The sequence below is a fragment of the Acomys minous genome (genome assembly GCF_964271855.1).
Source record: "Acomys minous genome assembly, chromosome: 9".
NCBI classification, from domain to species: domain Eukaryota; kingdom Metazoa; phylum Chordata; class Mammalia; order Rodentia; family Muridae; genus Acomys; species Acomys minous.
This window is the reverse complement of record NC_140490.1, coordinates 60,206,904-60,228,438: the sequence shown is the minus strand read 5'-3', so window position 1 is coordinate 60,228,438 and position 21,535 is coordinate 60,206,904. Positions and strand designations below refer to the sequence as shown.

Sequence of the window (21,535 nt, the reverse complement as noted above, 5' to 3'; positions counted from 1 at the left end):
TGTTTATGGGATTGCTCTTGTTGTTGTTATTGTTTTAGTTCTTCATATATTCTAGACACTAAGACTCTGACAGAAACTGGTAAAGATTTATTTTCTATTCTGTAGGCTGTTCTTCACTTAAATTAATGTATCCTTTGCTGAATAAGGTTTTTCTTCGTGGGGGGGGGGTTAAAACCTTGGTTTAAGGCTATTGTAAATGCCATTGTGTCCCTTATTTCCTTCTTGGCATATTTGCATATAGAAGGCAACTTTTATGTGTTAGCTTTTTGTATCCTGCTACTTTGATGAAAGTGTTTATTATCTGTACTTTTGGCATCCTTAAGATCTTTAAACATAGAATCATGTCATTTTCAAATAAGGAGGCGTAAGCTTTTTCTTTTCCTATTTGAATATCCTTTATCTAATCCACTTGTCTTATGATCTAGCCAAGACTTAGAGCACAACATTGAACAGCAATGGGGAGAGTGGCCATCCTTGTTTGGTTCCTTATGCTAGTACAAGTCCTTTGTTTTTCTCCACTTAGGGTGCTGCTGTCTTTAGTCCTGTTGTGCATTGCCATTATTGTGTTGAGATGTGATCCTCATATTCCTAGATTCTTCATAACTTGTATCATGAAGGCCTTTGTCACATGTAGTGAGATGGTTTCTGTCACTTAGGGTATTGATGTCATAGATTATGTCTACTGCAAAACTGCACATAGCTCATGGAAAGTCCTTCTTGCTTTGCTAGCCCTTAGAATTCCAATATGACTCTTCCACACAGACCTTGCCCCCTGCAATTGCTTCCCTTCCTGCTGAGTGCTTTTGTTGTATTTCTAGCAACCAACAAACACGCCTGAAGAAACTTTCAAGGTTTTACTTGTAATGCTTGTTACTAAGTAGAAAGTCACTTGGTGTCTATTCATGCAGCTATAGTCAAGTATATTCCTGGGAATGACCTCATGATTACAAGCCCTCGGAGAAAGTGGACAGTGTGCATCTAAAGGGGTCTATGTGTCATACCACAGGACAGAGAAAAGCAGATATAGGAAAAGCGAGCTCTTCTCACTGGGCTGAGTGCCTGCTCACCCCACCTGTCTGGCTTATACAAATTTTGGCACACAGTTCTACACAGAGACCATCTGAGGCATGTTCCTGCTGCCCACTCATCAGAACTTCAGTTCACTAGCTTTTTTTTTTCACTTAAAGTGAGATGAGATCCTGATGCTACTAAGGAAGCAGACAGAAGCACACGTACCTGCCTGTGCTGGCAGACACAGGGTCCTGCAGCAGGGATGAGCTCTGCAGCCAGCTTCACCACAAACCCACAGAAGTGCAAATCTAGAGCTTAGGAAAAGTGCTCCCATGAGACAGAGAGACACACTGTTTGGAAGGTGGGTGCTATAAAGCCCTTTATTTCATAACTGTCATTGCACTCACTGGTAAGGTCACTTGAGTCACAGGTAAACCATAGAGTGAGTAAAAGACTGACAGGAGCATCCCGCCCTCAGGGAGAAGAGAACCTGCCACAGAACAGAATCCCATTGGTTTCAACATGCTGAATGAAGAAAAGAAATGGGTGGTCTGCACAGAATCTGGGGTTGATCTTCAAGCACCTCCGCTTCATGAGGACAGCTGTAGCAGCCGCAGCCTCTGTGCCCTCCTCATTGACCTCCACAAAGGCTTTATGTATGACCTTGGACAAAGACATGCCTTTCTTGGAACACATACCAGAAAAGTCTGCCCTATCAGGCTTAAAGGCATCCATCATGCCCAGCTTGCACAGCACATTCGTCATGACATAGTTCTCCTCCAGCTTAAACTGTGGGAGGAAAACATCCACCTTTTTTTCATCCATCTTGTCCAGCCTCGTCCACTCTATGAATTTCTCGTAAGTTATTTCCTTTTCCACCTAGGGGAGAGTTCAAGACTTTAGGACAGTGCTGTCACACAGGGCTCCTCAGATGATGGGGAGGCTCTACACTGCGCAGGGAGTGTGGCTGTGGGGTGATATGGTGGCTGGGAGGGGCTAGGGAGCAGCTCAATGCTGAGAGCTTGCCAAGCATCCCTCCAGGCCCACAAATGAATAGAAGATAAAAACATGATCATGGGAGCCTAGGAGAACTGCCCCAGCAGAAACCCAAATGCTACTCTTTCTCCCTCACATCCTCATCAAGGGCCCGCGCGCCTCACCGTGCTCAGTTCAATGTGCTCATCTGGAAGCATGATGATCATGTGCAGCTCATTGCCGACATAGGGAAGCATCAGGATCTTGGTGGCTATCTCTGCAATATAGGTCATCTTGAAGGTAGACTTCTTAAACATCATTTGCACAGGTCTCTCCTCATTCTGTACAGAATGGATGAATATCAATTGGAAAGGAAAGATAAGTGACACGTTAGGCAAATTCAACCAAGGGAGACAGCTACTGCACCTAGAAATACTTTTTGGGGGGACGAGGTTGCTTTTTGAGATAGGGTTTCTCCTAATAACCTTGGCTATCTTGGACTCACTTTCCTGGCTTGAACTTAATGAGATCACCTGCATCTACCTCTCAGAGTTCTGGGATTATAGGTATGCACCACCAAACCCAGCTGAATACCTACCTGCATTTTAATAGTGTTTTATGAGTATTTGGCCTCCATGTATGGAGAGGTACCACAAGACTATGTGTGTTTAGTGCATGCATATTTCAGAAGAAGGATGCAAATTCCCTAGAACTGCAGTTATAGATGGTTATGAGACACCAGTAGGTGCTGGATTTTAACTCTGGTTCTCTTCAAGAACAACATGTGTTTTTAACTGCTGAGCCATCTCTCAAGCCTCGGGAGCATTTTCTTGAAATAACTTTTATAATACTTACTCAGTCTCTCAAACACTTGATTAGACCTTACATGTCCCCAAGATCCATTTTTCAAGGCTTAGGCCTCACTGAGCAAGGTTGGGGAGAAGTAGAATCTTGTTTGTTGGAGACAGCATCTCACTATGTAGCCCTAATTGAGCTAGAACTTGCAACACAGAGCAGGCTGGTCTTGAACTCAGGGAGCAACCTTTCTCTGCCTCTGAGTGTTAGGATTAAAGATATATGCCACCAAGCCTGGCATAATGGTAGACTCTCTAAAAGGCGGGACCAAGAGGAAAGTGTTTATGTCATTGAGGTATGCCCTTGAAAGGAACTGTGGGATCCTGGATGTTTTCCTCTCTTTCACTCCCTGGCCTTGGAGTGAACCATTTTGCTCTAATACCTGTTCCCAACATTCATTCCAGAAACCTCAAACCAATGGGTCCATCTCATCATAGACTTAAACCCCTAACACTGAGTCCAATGAACCCTTTTTCTTATTAAGTTGGTTATCTCCACTGTTTAGAGACAGAAAGATGACCGAACCAATCTACGAACACCTGTGATATCATGGGCCATAAATTCTTTTCTATTGAGATCTCATTTACTTTCATGACTTTGAACATAACTCCCACACTCACTGTTGTAGCCTGACCTTCTCCCTGAACTCTGGAAAAATGTATATTGTAGTCTATCTGACACCTGTACTTTGACATACCTTGGTACAGCTGCTCTACCTATAACTCTTACTTGTCTTGTTTGACAGTGGTGACTTCCTTCCAGTTGCCAAAACCATTTCATGCCCTTGACAACTGTCTTTCTCACAGGCCCTGCATTCGTCCCAGTACCATGTTGTATTGTCTGTCCCTTTGAAATATAACCAAAATCTGACTTTACTTTTAACCTCCACTGCCATCAGCACAGCCTGGGATACTGGGATGCTCTCCCTGTCAGTGACCTCAGCACAGCAGCCAGATGTCTCAGCACACAGCCAGTGAGACTGCAGTGCTGTGGCTGGACACCTTTGTGTGGTTCCACTCTAGCAGGAACAGAAGGTAATTAATGTCCTTCCAACACCCAAGAATACAAAAAGGAGCCCACCCTGCTCCCTGCTCTATCTGTTTCATCCTCTCTTCTTTGATCCACTAGAGTCATAGGCTTTTGTAGTGTTGTGGGATTACGGGATTAAGTCCCTTACTGCCCAACAAACTGGTCCTCAGAACCTGAAACATGCCTCTTATGTCCTGGTGCCTGCTCACATGCCATCTTACATTGAAGGTTTCCTCAGTGGCCTGCACTGCAACCACACCCAAGCACAGCATCTTGCCACCTCCTCTGTATGTTTCCCTCCCAACAACCACTGTGTTCTTAACTATGTTTGTCTAAAATTTCTCTCTTCCTGGAAAACAGAGCTTCATAAAAGTACAAACACTCAGCCAGTTAATGCCTGGTGCTCAGTAGACTCTCAAGTGACATCTGAAGATTAAACTAGAAGCAAACTAATGAGCAGGAATACTGCTCACAATTTAAATACGAAGCCAAACCAACAGAAAATCCTGTGCATCTGGAGATATGGTCACATATATGGATTACAGTCAGCATCTGCTAGAGCCACAGAGAAATGTGTGTCTACTGCAGAGATGACAATGGCTCTTGGCACTGCACTTGGCATTAGCCACAGTAAGTACTTCTACTTATGTAATAGATGAGAAAGGTCTCAGGAGGAGGCTTCTTGCTCTCAGTCATATGTCTTCTTGCAGAATGCAGAAGCTACAGCCCCGGTGTGAGCATGAGGAAAAAGGCCCCATGCTCAGGATAGCAGAGCAGGAAAGGAGAGCCAGGTCCCAAGAACATCACCTCATGCAGGCCGCCCCAGTTTCCACCTATTCTTGTCTTCCTAGTGGGTGATGAATTTGTATGAGTTCAACTATAGTCATTTAGGGATTCGGTTCCTTGCAGTGAAGGAAGTCCTAACATACATTTTGCCAAAAAGTGACTTCAAAGATAGAAATAATCTAATAAGTAAAATCCAGAACAGTTTATTTAAGAAAAAAAACTTGAAATAAAATGCATATTCTGAGAACCTGGAGGTTCAAATTCAAGTTTGCCTGGGAGATCCAATGTCTGGTTAATGATCCAGAGTGTTGATACCATAAATTTGTTCTGGCAGCCTAGGAGTATATGGACTAAGTGAGAAAGAGATAAAGAAACAGAAATGAGAGGCATAGTAGCACACGACATTAATTCCAGCAATTCCCAAGAAAGAGGCAGGTGCATTGCTGTGAGTTTGATGTTAGCCTGGTTTACAAAGCTAGTTCATCACAGTCAAGGCTATCCGAAGAAACTCTGTGTTGAAAAACCAAAGAAAAGAAGAAAGAGGAGGAGGAGAAGATGGAAGAGGAAGAGGAGGAGGAGGAATAAGATGAGGAGGAGGAGGAAAAGGAGGAAGAAGAAGAAGAAGAAGAAGAAGAAGAAGAAGAAGAAGAAGAAGAAGAAGGAGAAGGAGAAGGAGAAGGAGAAGGAGAAGGAGAAGGAGAAGGAGAAGGAGAAGAAAGGGAAAAGGAGAAAGGAGGAGGAGGAAGAGAGAGAGACAGAGTGTTGTGCAACTCTGTTTGTGTGTGTGTGAGAGAGAGAGAGAGAGAGAGAGAGAGAGAGAGAGAGAGAGAGAGAGAGAGAGACAGAGAGAGACAGAGAGAGACAGAGACAGAGACAGATAAAGAGGGACAAAGAGAGTCAGAGAGAGACAGAGAGAATAAAAGAACAAAAAGAAAAACAAAAACCCTGGGTCATCAGCAAGAAATGCTCCAACCTTGAAGAGTTTGAACATGGAGTCTATCCCATACACATCCTTCGTCTGCTGGTCTAGAAGCAAAATTCTATGCTTATCCCATCAAGCCAACTCGGAATTTCACACACTGGCTCACTGCTAACTGATTACAGGCCATGAGATAGGCTTGCTTTACACAGCCGCCTGCTCTCAGCTGTTTTTCCAAACAGGTGAGAAAGATTTTCCCACAGAACTGTTTTGTGGCAACCAGCTGGGGGTGTGGTCCTCTTGAAGGACAGGGAAGACACAAGACAGCACCTCTAGGAAGACAACTGAAAAGAAAGGAGTGTACACTACTGAAGGGAATCATGAGGAATGGGCTGCATTCAGGGCCACAAGGTACCTTCTACACCACATATGGAGTTGAGACTTTACCTCCAAAGATCTATGAAAGACCATTTCAAGTCCACTGCAGAGCTCTGCCATCACGTTTGGCCTTAGCAGCTGCCATTGGCAGAATAAGCCATGAAAGAAGCAGGGCCAGGCCTGAAGCCATGGAGCCTGCAGCCACCATGGGTGACATGCAAAGGAGGAAGGGAAGAGAACATTCCCAAGGCTGAGAGAGTCCTGGCTGCTGAGCTGCCCAAGGGCAGGAGAGGCGCAGGCTCAGGAGGAGCCTCTCTGTGAACAGAGGACCTTGCCCAGGAGTCTCCTTGTTACTGCACTGTGTTTACCTTGCTGACTTTGAAAGGCTTCTCCTGGGTATAGTTTTTGTTAAACTGCTCCTTCCAGTTTCCCTTGAAGTAGATGGCATTCACAAGGACCAGTTGAGTGTTTGAATCCACCGTACCTGGGGACAGCAGCTCTTTGATTTTATCTGAAAGGAGCAATTGAAAAGAAAAAACAACTAATTAAAGACTTGCGGTGGCTTGGATGAGATTGTTCCATATGGGCATATGTATTTCTATGTTTAATCCTAGGTTGAACTCAGTCAGATTTCAATACCCAAAGCAAGCCTAGTCAGTGTCTCTATTCCCCACTCTCTCTTTCTTGCCTACCCACCTGTGGATCGGGATGCAAAGCTCTCAGCTACTGCTCTAGCTCCATGCCTTTCTGCTTTGGCCATGATGATCATGAACTAACCATACTAAAACTGTAATCAAGCCCCCAATGTGATGCTTTTATAAGAGTTGCTTGGGTCATGGTGTGTCTTCCCAGCAATAGAACAGTAACAAATACAAGACCCAATTAGCTAACAGAGTTGGCTGATATGTGCCAAGAGCTCCTAGGTAACTGGCACCACCCCCTGCTCTGGTCAACAGCATGAATGAGAGACTTCACTTCTCTTAATATAATGGGGCATTTGTCCTTAAAGCTACAACCCTGAAATCAACAACAGAAGATGACTGTTGCTGTTTAGGATTTATTTCTGCTTGTGTTTATTCTGTGTGCGTGCATGTAAGTCCCTATGTGTTGATGTCCTCAGTGGCCCCAGGTGTTACATGGCCTAGAGTAGAGATTATAGGAAGTGGCTCAGGTGTTGAGAACCAACTCAGGACCTCTACAGAGCAGTTTGTGTTCATCCTTATCTGCTGAGACTTCTCTCTAGGACAGAGCCTAGGCCTTCAAAAGCTTTAGAGAGAAGTAAACTAAGCTGAAAAGGGTCTTGTAAGAAAATTTTAGTTATCGAAATAAACACATAAAATGTATGATTCGATGTTAAATATGCAGTTGTAATTTATATGTAATACGTGAGCGGTCATGAGACCATTGGTATGTACAACTTTAAGAAGGGAACTTTAGGCTGTTTTAAAATAGACTCGTTATGAATTTAAATTTAAAAATATTTGAAGTGATATGTGTGTGTGTGTATGTGTGTGTGTGTGTGTGTGTGTGTATGAACATTAGAGAATGCACATTGAAAAATCACACAGAACCTTGTCAATATAAATATCTATGTATAAGCTTAAAATAAACTGAAAGTAGAAAAGCAGTCATAGAATGGACCTTACACGTATGAAGCAGTGTACAGCCACAAGCAGTGGGGGCTGGGCCCAGCACCTGCAGCCATGCTACATAACTACAGAATGTAGATATGAGAAAATTGCACCCAGTGAAGGAAGAGCTGCAGACTAGAGTGAAAGCATTCTGCACTCTGTTAAAAAAAATTTTTTTAAATAAAGAGAAAAATAAAGGGAAGGAGGGAGAGTAGGAGGGAGGAAGGAGGGACTGAGGAAAGGAGAGACAGGAGGCTGGTCAGTTCTCAGATAGGTGTATCAAATATTGGGAGGCATCACAGACATGCTGTTAAAAGCTGCGGAAAGCCAGATGTGGTGACAGAGCATTTAATCCCAGAGCCAGACAGAGGCCCATCTCTGTGAGTTTGAAGCCAACCCAGTCTACATAACAGATTATAGGCCAGCCAGGGATACAAAGTGAGCCACTGTCTTTAAAAAGTAAAAAAATAAATTAAATTAAATTAAAAAGTACCAAAAGCTGGTAATATTTTGAAAGTGCCAACAGTCAAGGCTTCCTGAACCCGCAATAGGCAAAACTACATTCAACCTCAAAGGCATGATGAAGCCAAGGTGCTTCAGGCAGCAGCTCCCATCATGCTTCACAGCGCCTCACTGTGGCCTTGTCCCTCACATACATGAGCACTGTGGACTGTGCATGCCATCATGCTAGACCATAAAATGCAGACTGTGTGAAACATGTCAGCTCCTATTCACTGTCATGTGAGGAAGGCAGCGATTGTGAGCTACATGCAAACTACTCTGCTCTTAGAGAAAGTATGGCTTTACTGTGAAAAAATAGACATTTGACATTCTTGTATGTTAATTCTCAACACATAAACCTCAAATTATTACATCTCTGAGGAGATGAAGAGATAATTAAGAGATTAAAATTTCATATAGCTCCCACAACAGGTGGCTCACAACTGCCTGTGGCTTCAGTACCAGAGGATAAGGCACTCTCTGGCCTCTGTAAGCACCTGAAGGCACAGAGTGCATATAAGTTTATGCAGTCATAAATACATACATATAAAATAGTGTTTAGAGCTTTAAATTTATTCTCTTTTTAGGTTGGATTGTGTTAGATACCCTTCCCCCTCAGTAATATGCCAGTTTCTTCCTGTCTTTATTGTTTTGCTTTGCTTTGGGTTTTTTGTTGTTGTTCTTGCTGATTGTGGTGGTAGTGGGGGTTGCGTTTTCTTTTTTTCCGAGACAGGGTTTCTCTGTGTAGCCTTGGCTGTCCTGGACTCACTTTGTAGACCAGGACAGCCTTGAAATCACAACCATCTTCCTGCCTCTGACTCCCGGAGTCACTGGATTACAGGTGCGTGGGATTACAGCTGTCTCCATATTTAATTATGACAAAATTATACATATACCAACAATTTAGATTAAAACACATTTCTAAAAATTTATTTTCTCAATGTATACCTGTTTTACACAGTGTACAAAGTCATATGACATTTTCTTAGGCAAAAAGAAGTTGTCATGGGAAGAGTTTAAGAGTTCTGATGTAGGGGCTGGATGTGGTGGTGCAAGCTTTTAGATCCCTGAGTTCAAGGCCAGCCTAGTCTACAGAGTGAGTTCCAGGACAGCCATGGCTATATAGAGAAATGCTGCCTCAAGAAAGAAAAGAAAGAGTTCTGGTTTCTGCAGCTGCAGATCAACATTAGAGTGCTTTACTTTGTCACACTCACATCGTTGGGTTCACTCCCCAGGCAAGTCAACAAGTCCTGATTTAAAGAACAAAAGGTCATTATTGTTTACACTTGAGTTCTAGTGAAGGCATTAACAATATGATTCCTAACAATAAATTACAAAGGAGCCGGAGAGATGGCTCAGTGGTTAAGAGCAGTGGCTGCTCTTCCAGAGGACTCAAGTTCAATTTCCAACACCTGCATGTCAGTTCACAACTGTCTGTAACTCCAGCTCCAGATGGCTCCAACATCCTCATACAGACATGCAAGCAAAACAGGAATGCACATGAAATTAAATAAACAAAAAGTGACACAGTCTCAAAAAAAAGTTTTTAAAAATAGACTAAAGAGCATGGCATGGGGCACAGGCCTCTAATCCTAGCACTTGAGATGCAGAGGCAGCTGGACCTCTGAGTTTGAGGACAGTTTGGTCTACATAGTGAGTTCCAGGAGAGCCAGGGTTACAGTGAGACCCTATCTGAAAAATCAAAAATGAAATTAAAAAGACTGGCATCAGAGTTGGCCTGGCAGGTACAGGTGCCCACTACCAAACCTGAAGAACTGAGTAGTATCCCAGACTCCTGTGGTAGAAAGAGAAACCAACCCCTGTCAGTTGTCCTGAGTGCAGGTGTGCACAGACATACAAAAACACACAATAAACAAACAACAAATAAATACACCAGTTTTTTAAAAACCATAGGCTAAGTGCTTAACAGGGACTGGGCTGTGGCTCAGTGCACAGGAGAGCCTGCTCAACATGCTCAGGGCCCTGGAGTCAAATCTCAGCACTAAAAACAAACAAACTCGAGGCAGCCTGCATTCACCTTCAGTCTTTTTGGCCACCCAGGTGTTGATGTGCTGTCGGGACTGCTCTGTGGAGCCCTGAAAGTCCAGCTCTTCCATCTCTGCTTCATAGAACTTGCGGCAGGAATCTTTAAAGGACTAGGACAGAGCAACATGATTACACAGCCAGGAAAGTGATTAGCACCAAGCGCCGCCTTCCTCAGCGCACAGGAGCAGAGATTCAAAGTGTAATGGCATACAGATGTGCTCTGCGAACAAATCCATGGGAAGAGTGTAAAATGCAGCCATTCTGTTTCCAGCTTTCTTTAGCTTTGTTTGTGAATGAGTTTATGTAACTAGCTGGATCCTCGAGGCTGTAGCTGAGGCTCATGAGGTAACTGGGAGCACCGTCAGATGCAGTGTCACCCTGCTGTCACTCTAACAGACCTCCACACTGGGAGCACCGTCAGATGCAGTGTCACCCTGCTGTCACTCTAACACTGGCAGAGTGAGGGTTAACCCCACACGTGCTATGACTCCTCTGCACTGTGCACAGCCTGGACCTTCAGCCACAGTGTTCATACTAACAGAATATAAATTAGCACCACTCAAAATATGTCACCTACACCACAGAGCACCAGGGAAGTAGCCATGAAGCTATGGGGCTGAATACTTCATTTTAATTTATTTTACCTCATGACATGGAATTTGAATAGCTATTTGTCCACAGTCAGGCAGCTCAGTTGCAGGGGATGAGCAAGTCACAAAAACACAGTCCATGCCGGGGTGTGGTTGTGGGTGACTCAGCACATAGTGAAGGACTGGCCAGGCATGCACAGGGCCTTAAAGGGGACTGATCACTAGTAGCATAAGACACACTAAAGTTCAAGCCATTTGCTGATGAATTCTATGAAACGACAGTGACATTGATGCCCACCCACTTACTGCCAGGCAACAACAGAAAAACTCAATACAACATAAATAGTCTAAAACGTCCATTAAGCTGACAGTATGTACGGAAGTTCCTCAGTGTTTCTAGGAAACAGCTCATCTCATGGCTACAGATTTAATTCTTCTTTGAGAGAACTGTTTTCATTTTTAGTGTGTGTATTTATGTGTGTGTGGCAAATGTACCTTTTTTCTTAAGTTTTGGTTTGCTTTCATACCAGGTATTTTATTTAGCAAACAAACACTGAGGGAAACAGAATTATGTTTCAGGGTTTCAACACCATAGTCTGAGCATCAGCTGGGTGGCCTTAGCCAGGCTGCTCTCTCTACCTCCTCGACCCTTGTAAATGAGGAGACAGCTATGGCTATACCTCAGAGGGTCACTGTGAGATCTGACAGGCTATTTAATTTTATTGTTTAAGTTACTATTATATATATATATATATTTGTGACTGGGCATTATGCTTACATGTATACCAGTGTTCAACATGTGTGCCTGTGTTCCCCTAAGCCAGAAAAGGGGTTCAGATTCCTCAAAACTGTAGTTACAGATGGTTGTGAGCTGTCCTGTGGGTGATAGAAAAGGAACCCAAGCTGGAAAGAAGGAGGAGAGCCCAAGGCTTCTAACTGTTGAGTCGTTTATCAGCTCTTCCATAGATTCTTGGCATGGTGCATGGTTTACATATCATCCCTGACTCCTGCATGCCTGGATCAAACTGGCTGCTCACAAACTGATACCTTGCCATACCTCTGAGTGGTTTACACTTTAAAAACACACTGGGTATTGAGTTTAAGCTGCTAATTTTTAAGCAACAACCAGTCACTCTTAAGGAAGAATTTAATTGCATTTTGTGATTAGTATTTGAAATCTTTGGGGGAAAGGGTGAGACAGGGCTTCTTTGTGTACCCCTGGCTGTCCCGAAGCCACTCTGTAGACCAGTCTGGCCTTGAACTCAGAGACCTGCCTGCTCCTGGAATTAAAGTCCTGCACCTCACCAGGGTTAATATTTGAAATCTTTAAATGATAAATTAATGAAAAATAACACAATAAAATAAGAAATTGTGTAAGCCAATTATCTTTGGTGGAAGTTTTGGGTTTTTTTTTTCATATTAAAAAGCCTAAAACTGATAATAACATAGACTGTAGGTGGAGTTGCAAAGCAAGTAATATACTGTGCAAAAATAAATAAAGGTACTGGCACATAGAACTTACTGCACATGATCTGACACTCTGCTACGCTCACTTTATCATTTTAAAGCATTGTATATCTGAAATAGGTTTGAAAATTACGGTTAAAAAAAATCAGACTGATCTCAAACATAGCTACAAGGAAGTCTGCTATAAATTAATACAGAGGAATAAAACCCACCACAAAAAATGAGCACAGAATATATGAATGAACAACTAATATATACATACTAAGTGTCTTTAACCAAAACGCTCAGGATCAGGTGGAATTTAGATTCAGGAGTTTTAAGGTTTCAGGTTTGTTTGTTTGTTTGTTTTAGAAATGTTCACCTTGATCATTCTCAAAAAAATGTCTTCCAGTCTCAAGGTCAACATTTAAAAAGTTCAGATTGCTCAGATCCCACAACAGGGACAGGAATTAAGACTCTACTGATATCTCTGGCTACTTGGGAGAGTGATGCAGCAATAGCGTACTACATTCTTAAGGCTCCACCTTCATTCTACAAATGTATGTGACAGCAATGGATGCATGTGGGCATGAACCCACATCCCATAACTCTGTTGGTAATGGCCCACACTGGGTACAAGCTAAATGCCCCACATACAAGTGGTCACTCGGTCACCATATATCTGTACTCAGGATTTTCATGATGGCTAATAACACTGAACAGTATCTACAGTGTGGGTCAATGGTAAAATTGGCGCTTAAATGTATGAGTCCCTGGGTGCCATCTCTCACACCAACAATAGGATCAATAATAATGAGGCAACCTTGTGATGCTCAAAAAATTAAAAGAAACACATTAAAAACAATATATGTAATAGTATCACACAGGAAAAGTTGTCACTGACTAAATTTCTATATATACAGGAACAGACATCACCCTATATAAAGAGCTCTTATATGTGGAAGGGGTAGAGTTAAAGGATGGCTCTTGCTTAGACATTCTGTACAATAAGACTAGACTCCTAGCTGGGCTGTGGTGGCACACACCTTTAATCCCATCACTTGGGAGGCAGAGGCAGGTGATCTCTGAGTTTGAGGCCAGCCTGGTCTACAGAGTGAGTTTCAGGAAGCCAAAGCTGCACAAGAAACCTCAGATGGCTCTGAGGTTAAGAGCACTGTCTATTCTTCCAAAAGTCCTGAATTCAATCTGAGCAACCACAGGGTGGCTGACAACCAACTACAATGACATGCGCTGACCTCTTCTGGCCTGCAGGTACACATTTAGGCAGAACACTGTGTAAGTAATAAAAAAACAAATTTTTTAAAAATGGGAAGGAAAGGAATAAACTCACATATGGATTCAACCCATGTAAGCAAATGAAAACTTGCAGTGGGGGCGGGGGACAAGGGAATAGAGCTACTCCTCAGCCTGCTGTCCCTAAGGAACACATGACACTTACAGCTAGGACATCACAAGTCTTTTCCCCGAAGAGCCTGTTGGCTGTTCTGAGCAAGTACTGCGTGCCAGTCTTGTTCACTTCCTTGAGAAGTGACTGGAAGTCCTGGTGGACATCCCCACCTCCATTGCCACTGCATTTATCCAAAGAAAGTGCCTGAAATCAAAACAGATAAAAACACAACTTAGGCAGCTGAGCTGTAGGACATGAGTCAACACTAAACTCATCCTCAGAAACTTTCAGATCCCTGCTGCCACTCAAAGAGCCACCTCCTTAAAGAAGAAAGTATCTTGAAGGTTCCCTCCCTAGGTTCCTCCCCTGTGCCCTGTCTGAGCAGAAAAGGCTCTTTACAAACCCAGCTCTTCATGGTCACTAACTGTGCTCTGGTCAAGCATGGTGACCAAGGAGACCTGCTGTCATTCAAGTGCAGCTGGTTTCTGACTTCAGGTCACCTAGTCTCCTCCCTGCTCTTGGATCTGGGTTGCTTCCAGCACTGTCTCAGCACAGGATTAAGGAGAGTGGCCATGTGCTGGGCCTGGGCTTTAAAAGGCCTTGGCAGCTGCCACATTGGTGCTCTTCTTCCTAGCCATCATGGTGGAAGGAAGTCCAAGCCATCCTGCAGGAGGCCACATGGAAAATCCTGGAGGAACTACCACCACGTAAAGCTGCTTGAAACAGAAGCAAGACCCCACCAATAGTGAACACTAGGTGCCAGACATTAGACACAGCTCCTTAGACATCTAAGCCTGCTGAACAGCTACCTGAGTGACTTCAGCTGCTCCCATAGGAAAAAATGAACTGCTTGTCAGAAGTTGCAATAGCTTGGAAGTGAAAGAAAGACAGTTTAAAATTGAAGGCAAGCCTGTAGGCCCTAATGCTCACAGGGAGGAGGCAGGTTGAGAAAACAACAAGAACAATTAGATCTTATAAAAATGGAAAGGTATGGCCAAGAACTACCCAGAATGCAAAGCTGAGTCCAAGGTGGCCTCCCCATCTTATGCCAGGACATCCTGTCTCTGCAGCTCATGTACCTCTGTAGCTAAAGCACTCCAACCTGGAAGAGCCCTAATGAATCTGTCCTGGGCTCACAGCCAAGGCTGACCCCATTTTGCAAGAAACTTTTAGGTCCTGGCACAAGACCAGTCCTAGTGCCTTACTTGAGAGAAAGCTGGGACTCATTATGGCTACAGAGAAGAAAGTAGGGATCACAGGGACACTGGTACCACCCTTGTGGTGTTTTTACTGGCACTAACCCTCACATACACACTGTGAGCACCAGTGAGTCAGTGATAGGCTCCTAACAGGTATAATGTGTCCAACAATAACTCCGTGTCATTGCATTCCCATTTATTCCTCACTATTTTTTTTAGATTGAGAATGTGGAGGACCAGCTCAACTGACAGTCAATGATACTTAGCTGCTAGGAAATGGTGCTGGTTACCTGAATCATCTGGCTTGCAGTGCTTCCCTTTGCCCCGATCAAGACCATGGCCAGGGCTGAGGAGATGCTCATGGGTGAGAAAAATACATTTTTGGAGCCATCTTCACCCAGTAGTTTCAAAAGGTTTAAGGCAAAAGTGCCATTTGCTTCCTGCAGAGCATCCATGATGGCGAGCCTGGAACAAGGAATTAATATCACATAAACACAGGCTGATATGGAGGCCACATATGACTTTCACTTGCACTGTGATGTTGTGGCTCAGTCAACACAAAGGCAAAGAGCCTGGAGAGTAAAGGTCACATGCAGAAAGTGATACAGACTGTTGGGGCTACCTCAGGCCAGTGCCTGGTCTTTCTCTGTTTAGAAACCAGTACATGGGGAACAGAAGGAACTCTACAAAAAGGAGAAGGGTACCCAGATGTAGGGATGAGAAGAAAATGCATGGCACAACATTAGCATCCCTAGAAGGAGTTTAAACACAACTGAGATCTTTTGTGCCTTTAAGTCATTTTGTTTGCTTCACTTCAATTTGTTCCCAGATTCAAGCCTTTTGATAAAAATTTCCAATAAACTGACATGTTTTCTTCTTGGTGCACAAAACTATCCTTACATGACTACAGAGAATCTCTTTATATTGTTTACTTTGCCCCAAGCTGTTGGTCTCAGATATCCTGGCTTTACAGCAGCAAGAGGATACTGTGCTGAACTCTTCAGACCAAGGCCACAGGATGGTTCCCCTCTCGGTTTCTTCTCAGGGCGATTGTAAAGTACTAACTCTGAATGTTTGGAGGACAGATTGAGTATTGGTGCTGCTTTAAAAACACAGCTGCCGGGCTAGGGAAATGGCTCAATGGATAGAGTGTCTGCCATGCAAGTGTAAGGACTTGAGTTTGAAGCTCCAGCACCCATGTAGGCCAGACAAGATGGCAGACATTGATGGGAGGTGGAGACAGAAGACTATCAGGAAGATATTCCCACAGGTCAGAAGCCTAGCAAAGGAAGTGGCAAAGTATGAGTCCCTACCTCAGCAAAGTGAAAGGCATGCATCGACTCGCACCGGAGGTTGGGCTGTGACTTCCACGTGCAAGCCTACACAACATAAGCATATGTGCACACATGCATACACAGGTATGGGGGGAGCGCTAACATGGGCCATGGTTTACATTAGACCATCACTGCAAGTTCTCATTCCCTGGACTCTGCTGAGACCCACTGGCACTTGGAGGCATTCACATCTGCCTCAGTCATACTACTCTTCTCTTTCATTGAATGGATGTTTTATACCAACTAGTGTTTAATGTCCATATTAGTGACAGGACTCCTGGACCCTTGCTGTATGAATACTGTACAGCTCAGACTCTTTGCCTGTATCATATGGCCTGGGCTATTTAAAAACACCTGTTTTTTGCTTTTGTTTGCCTTAGACAAAGTTTCTCTGGGTAGCCTTGGCTGTCCTCAACTCACTTTGTATATCAGGCTGGCCCCAAACTCATACTGATCTGCCTGCCTCCCAAGTGCTGAGATTAAAGGCATGAGCCACCACGTGCATAATGAAATATATTCTTGTTTTGTTATTGATTCCTTTATTTTGAGGGAACACACAGCCCAACACCTTTCTAACATGGAACACCACACTGCTTAGGAAACAAGAAGAGGGAAAAAGTGTGTGTGTGTGTGTGTGTGTGTGTGTGTGTGTGTGTGTGTGTGTGTGTGTGGGCAGACAGCTCATGCTGGCTTCAAATGTTCATTCCCCTGCCTCAGCGTCTGAGTGCTGGGATTACAGGTGTGCAACAACACATCTCAGTTCTCCCACAATGTTTTCTACCAGTTTTGATTTCTATCTGCTGTTTTATGTTGACTAAAAATGAAATTTATGTGTGGGGATGGTATGGTGAGACATGCAGGGATGAGGAGGCAAATAAATTTGGCATTCGGAGCCAAGAATGACCCAAACCAAAGAGTGCTCAGCAGAATAAGGCTCTGAGGCCATCAAAACAAAAAGGAAGGAAAACACAAGCTCACACCATCTCTGTGTGATGACACTAGTGATAGTGGATATGATGGCTCAGGGCAGCCTTGAAACCCTGGGACACTACACATGTATATTAATAACAGCAGTCACTCCATGGGCCCCAGCACTACAGTCCCTGATCACATACATTTACCATGGTTACTTAATACATCAGCTCCTACACCCAAGTCCTAATCCACGGGAGGAAGGAAATGGGCAGCCTGCAGAAGAGCCCTACCACAAGCAACTGCCTCCCAAGCAGGCCAAAGACAAGTGCCACACCTCACCCAGATACCCTCACAGTCAGTGTTCCTGACACCACGTGAGTGTTAGCTGGCCATACTTCTGATTCCCAATGCAGATCTAAGGGAAGGAAAGGAGGAAGACCAGGGCTGGGACACATGACAGGGAACTTCCTCAGCACAGTAAGGCTCTGGGTCCATCAAAACAAGAAGGAAGGAAAAAACAAGCTACATGCCAGTTTCATCTGGCACAGAAACCCTGTCAGAGCTTTGCCTGTGCCCTTCCTCCTAGTCTGACAGACACCAGATCTAATGGCAATTCTTCTGGCTCAAGTTTAATGGGAAAGTATTTTCAAAGATCTGGTATTGTTTCTCACAAGTATCTATATTCTCAGGCCTTTAGGGTGCTGAGGATTTGCCACAACTTCCCAGCATGGCCTGGGCCTCGCCCGTGGGTGATTCAGACACACCAGACAGAAAAACAAAGACAGAGCACCCAACCCTTGGCCTCTCTCTCTGTCCCACACTCTGTCCTCACAGGTCCACATGTACAAAACAGTGTGTCAGCAGCCTGCTTCTTGGATCACTCCTGACTGAGAGGCATGTGTAGGTCACCAGTAGCCCTGGACCCCAGCACAGCAGCCAAGCAGGCTCCTTGTTGGCCCCATCCCTTGCCCTCAGTCTCCTCCAAAGACATTGTTGGATCTGGAAGGACTGCTATGCCACCAGCCAGCCAGGACTACAAGCTACTCACCCAGCTACATCATAGCCTGCTGAGGCCACTGAGCAGCAAAGGGAACCAGAGCCATTCCCACTGGGCTCTTACCCTGAGCCACACCCACTTGCCTGATTCTCCAGAGCCTGCATCCCTAGCTCCTGGCATCCCCAGCACCTGTGCTACAGCAGAGCTTACCCCAGACTTGGATTTCTGGCCTGTTGCAAGCAGAGTGGCAACTAAGAGGCAGAAACATTGCCTTGAAGCTGGAATATCTGAGGGGCGGGGAGGTGGGTGGAGTCGTCTGCTGGTTGGGCCAGCTGCCCAGGACAGGACCAGGCAGAGGCTCTTGGACTGCAGAGATGTTATCAAACACAGGCAGCACTCTATGGGTGCTTTTCTACAGCTTGTTTCCTGTGCCTTTGGGGACTGAATGACAGCTTTAAGGACACCAGAGTGTGCCATCAATTACTGGACAAAAAGCAACAGAGCAGAACAGGCATTTAAAGTGAGGGAGGGGAAAAAATACTTTTAACGACCAGGGCTTGAGGTAGAGCACTTGTTCAGCAGGCAACAAAAAATAAAGACAGGTGGCCAGTTCCTGTGTCCCAAGACTCCACTACTCCAGACTGGAAAAGTCAGACTCAGAGGTGCTGATATTTTATATAAATGAGATTGAAAACCCTGTCTGCTATCTTGCCTTCCTTCTAGGAAGCAAGAGGACCCGGTGGGCAGAATTCTGGTCAGGTTTTAAATCTTTTAGGACAGGTCAACTCGAGAAACACCAGATTCTTTGCTGTTTCCTTCACCCTTAACCTTCACCTAGGGCTCCCAACAATGCCCTGCTGACATTTACTTGAGATGGTTCCTGTGGAGGCTCTCCTGATTTATAAACAGTTAACCAGCACCCCCTCTACCTAGTATAAGTCAGTAGAAAACCAGGAGGCCATCCCAGCTGTGAACTTTTACATGTGAAGTAGTGAAAGAAAGGAAATCTCAGAGCATCTGGCGCTCCCTCCTCATCCCATGCTTCGTTTGGTCCTCTCCAGTTTTGTGAGTTTTGCTTGTTTTAAGGTTTTTAGTGAACTGTGTGCATATGCTGTATCTAGTGTGAGTCTGTGTACATGAACACAGTGCCTTGGGAGGGAAGAAGACATCGTGGGGTCCCCTGGAGCTGGAGTTATAGAAGCTGTGAGCTAAGAACTGCACGTTGAGCCTCTAGAAGAGCAGTTCCTGCTCTTAGACCCAGAAGCAGCTCTCCAGCCCCTCCACTCCTGTTTTTATTCTAGTTTATCTTTGCAGCATGTCCTTTGCAAAATTTACTGTGTTTATTTTTTTATTCTTTCTTTTTTTCCTTTTTTAAAAATTAATTTATTCTTGTTACATCTCAATGGTTATCCCATCCCTTGTATCTTCCCATTCTTCCCTCCTTCCCATTTTCCCCTTATTCCCCTCCCCTATGACTATGACTGTTCCTGAATGGGATTACCTCCCCCCCCCATATATGCTTATAGGGTATCAAGTCTCTTCTTGGTAACCTGCTGTCCTTCCTCTGAGTGCCACCAGGTCTCCCCCTCCAGGGGACATGGTCAAATGGAGGCACCAGAGTACATGAGAAAGTCATATCCCACTCTCCACTCTACTGTGGAGAATGTCCCCTCCATTGGCTAGATCTGGGTAGGGGTTTAAAGTTTACCACCTGTATTGTCCTTGGCTGGTGCCTTAGTTTGAGCGGGACCCCTGGGCCCAAATCTGCCTATCATAATGTTCTACTTGTAGGCTTCTAGGATCCTCTGGATCCTTCGACTTTGATATTCTCCCATGCTTCTCTCATCTAGAGTCCCAATAGGATGTCCTCCCCTCTGTCCCAGTTTCCTTGTAAGTGAAGGCTTTCGTGGAACATGCCCCTTGGGCTAATATGCACATTTAAGTGAGTCTATACGATTTGAGTCTTTCTGCTTCTGGGTTAACTCACTCATTATGATCATTTCTAGTTTAATCCATTTATCCACAAATTTCGGGAATTCCTTGTTTTTAATAGCTGAGTAGTATTCCTTAGTGTATATGTACCACAGTTTCTTTATCCATTCTTCTACTGAGGGACACTAGGGCTGTCTCCATGTTCTGGCTATTATGAATAAGGCTGCTATGGACATGGTTGAGCAAATTTTCTTGTTCTATGCTGGAGCATCTTCTGGGTATATTCCAAGGAGTGGAATAGCTGGGTCTTGAGGAAGCCCTATTCCCATTTTTCTGAGATAGCACCAGATAGATTTCCAAAGTTGCTGTACTAGTTTGCATTCCCACCAGCAATGAAGGAGTGTTCCTCTCTCTCCACATCCTCGCCAGCATGTGGTGTCGCTTGAATTTTTGATCATAGCCATTCTGATGGGTGTAAGATGGAATCTCAGAGTTGTTTTGATTTGCATTTCTCTGATGACTAAGGAGGTTAAGCATTTCTTTATGTGTTTCTCAGCCATTTGATATTCCTTTGTTGAGAATTCTCTGTTTAGTTCCAAGCCCCATTTCTCTTTTTTTTTGTTTTTTTTTTGTTTTTTTTTTACACATTTTTATTGAAAATTAAAAATAATTCCTATTACATCTCATTTTCTATCCCATCCCATGCATCCTCCCATTCCTCCCTCCCTCCCACTTTCACCCCAATCCTCCTTCCCTATGACTGTGGCTGTGGGGGACCTCCTCCCCCTGAATATGGTGCTAGGGTATCAAGTCTTTTCTTGGTAGTCCTCTATCCTTCTTCCGAGTGCCATTGGGCCTCCCCCACAAAGGGACATGGCCAAATATGGGGCACCAGAGATCCTGTGAAAGTCAGTCCCCAGTCTCCACTTAGCTGTGGAGAATGTTCTGTCCCTTGGCTAGATCTGGGTAGGGGTTTGATGATGACTGCCCGTTTTGTCCATGGTTGGTGCCTTAGATCAAGCAGAATCCCTGGGCTCAGATCTAGCCATCATAATGTTCTTCTTGTAGGTTTCTAGGACCCTCTGGGTCCCCCTACTTGCCTATCCTCTATATTTTCCTCATCTAGAGTCTCAATAGGATGTCCTCACCTCTATCCCCGTTTCCTGGTAGGTGCAGACTTTCATGGGACCTGTCCCTTGGGCTAGTGTCCGGTAATAAGTGAGTATATACCATTTGACTCTTTCTGCTTCTGGGTTAGCTCATTCATTATGATCATTTCTAGTTCAATCCATTTGTCCACAAATTTTGAAAAATCCTTGTTTTTAATAGCTGAGTAATATTCCATCGTGGATATGTACCACAGTTTCTTTATCCATTCTTCTACTGAGGGGCACTTAGGCTGTTTCCATGTTCTGGCGATTATGAATAAGGCTGCTATGAACATGGTTGAGCAAATTTTCTTGTTGTGTGCTGGAGCATCTTCTGGGTATACTCCTAGGAGTGGAATAGCTGGGTCTTGAGGAAGCGCTATTCCCATTTTTCTGAGATAGCACCAGATAGATTTCCAAAGTGGCTGTACTAGT

General features: G+C 44.3%; 1 protein-coding gene across 2 annotated transcripts; it reads right to left on the bottom strand.

Annotated features, from left to right (window-relative positions):
* Positions 1–1,373: 1,373 nt before the first annotated feature.
* LOC311605703 (serpin B6-like) lies at positions 1,374–18,312 on the bottom strand. Of its 2 annotated transcripts, none has more exons than XM_084796434.1 (7): positions 18,231–18,312; positions 15,065–15,239; positions 13,627–13,779; positions 10,124–10,241; positions 6,322–6,464; positions 2,172–2,327; positions 1,374–1,890 (listed from the first exon to the last, which is right to left on the bottom strand). In XM_084796434.1, the coding sequence occupies exons 2-7, from the start codon at positions 15,227–15,229 to the stop codon at positions 1,486–1,488; spliced, it is 1,140 nt and encodes a 379-aa protein (XP_084652560.1). In that variant the 5' UTR covers positions 15,230–15,239; positions 18,231–18,312; the 3' UTR covers positions 1,374–1,485. The 2 variants fall into 2 exon arrangements, with proteins under 2 accessions (XP_084652560.1, XP_084652561.1); XM_084796435.1 differs by having other exon boundaries at positions 18,164–18,265.
* Positions 18,313–21,535: the final 3,223 nt, after the last annotated feature.

Bases quoted from the DNA above. Each gene is read 5' to 3' on its own strand.
- LOC311605703 (XM_084796434.1), bottom strand. From the start codon at position 15,229: ATGGATGCTCTGCAGGAAGCAAATGGCACTTTTGCCTTAAACCTTTTG. The intron at 13,780-15,064 runs GTAACCAGCACC...TTTTGATTTCAG, and splicing joins CTGCAAGCCAGATGATTCAG to GCACTTTCTTTGGATAAATG. The intron at 6,465-10,123 runs GTGAATGCAGGC...TGCTCCTTTCAG, and splicing joins GGTGGCCAAAAAGACTGAAG to ATAAAATCAAAGAGCTGCTG.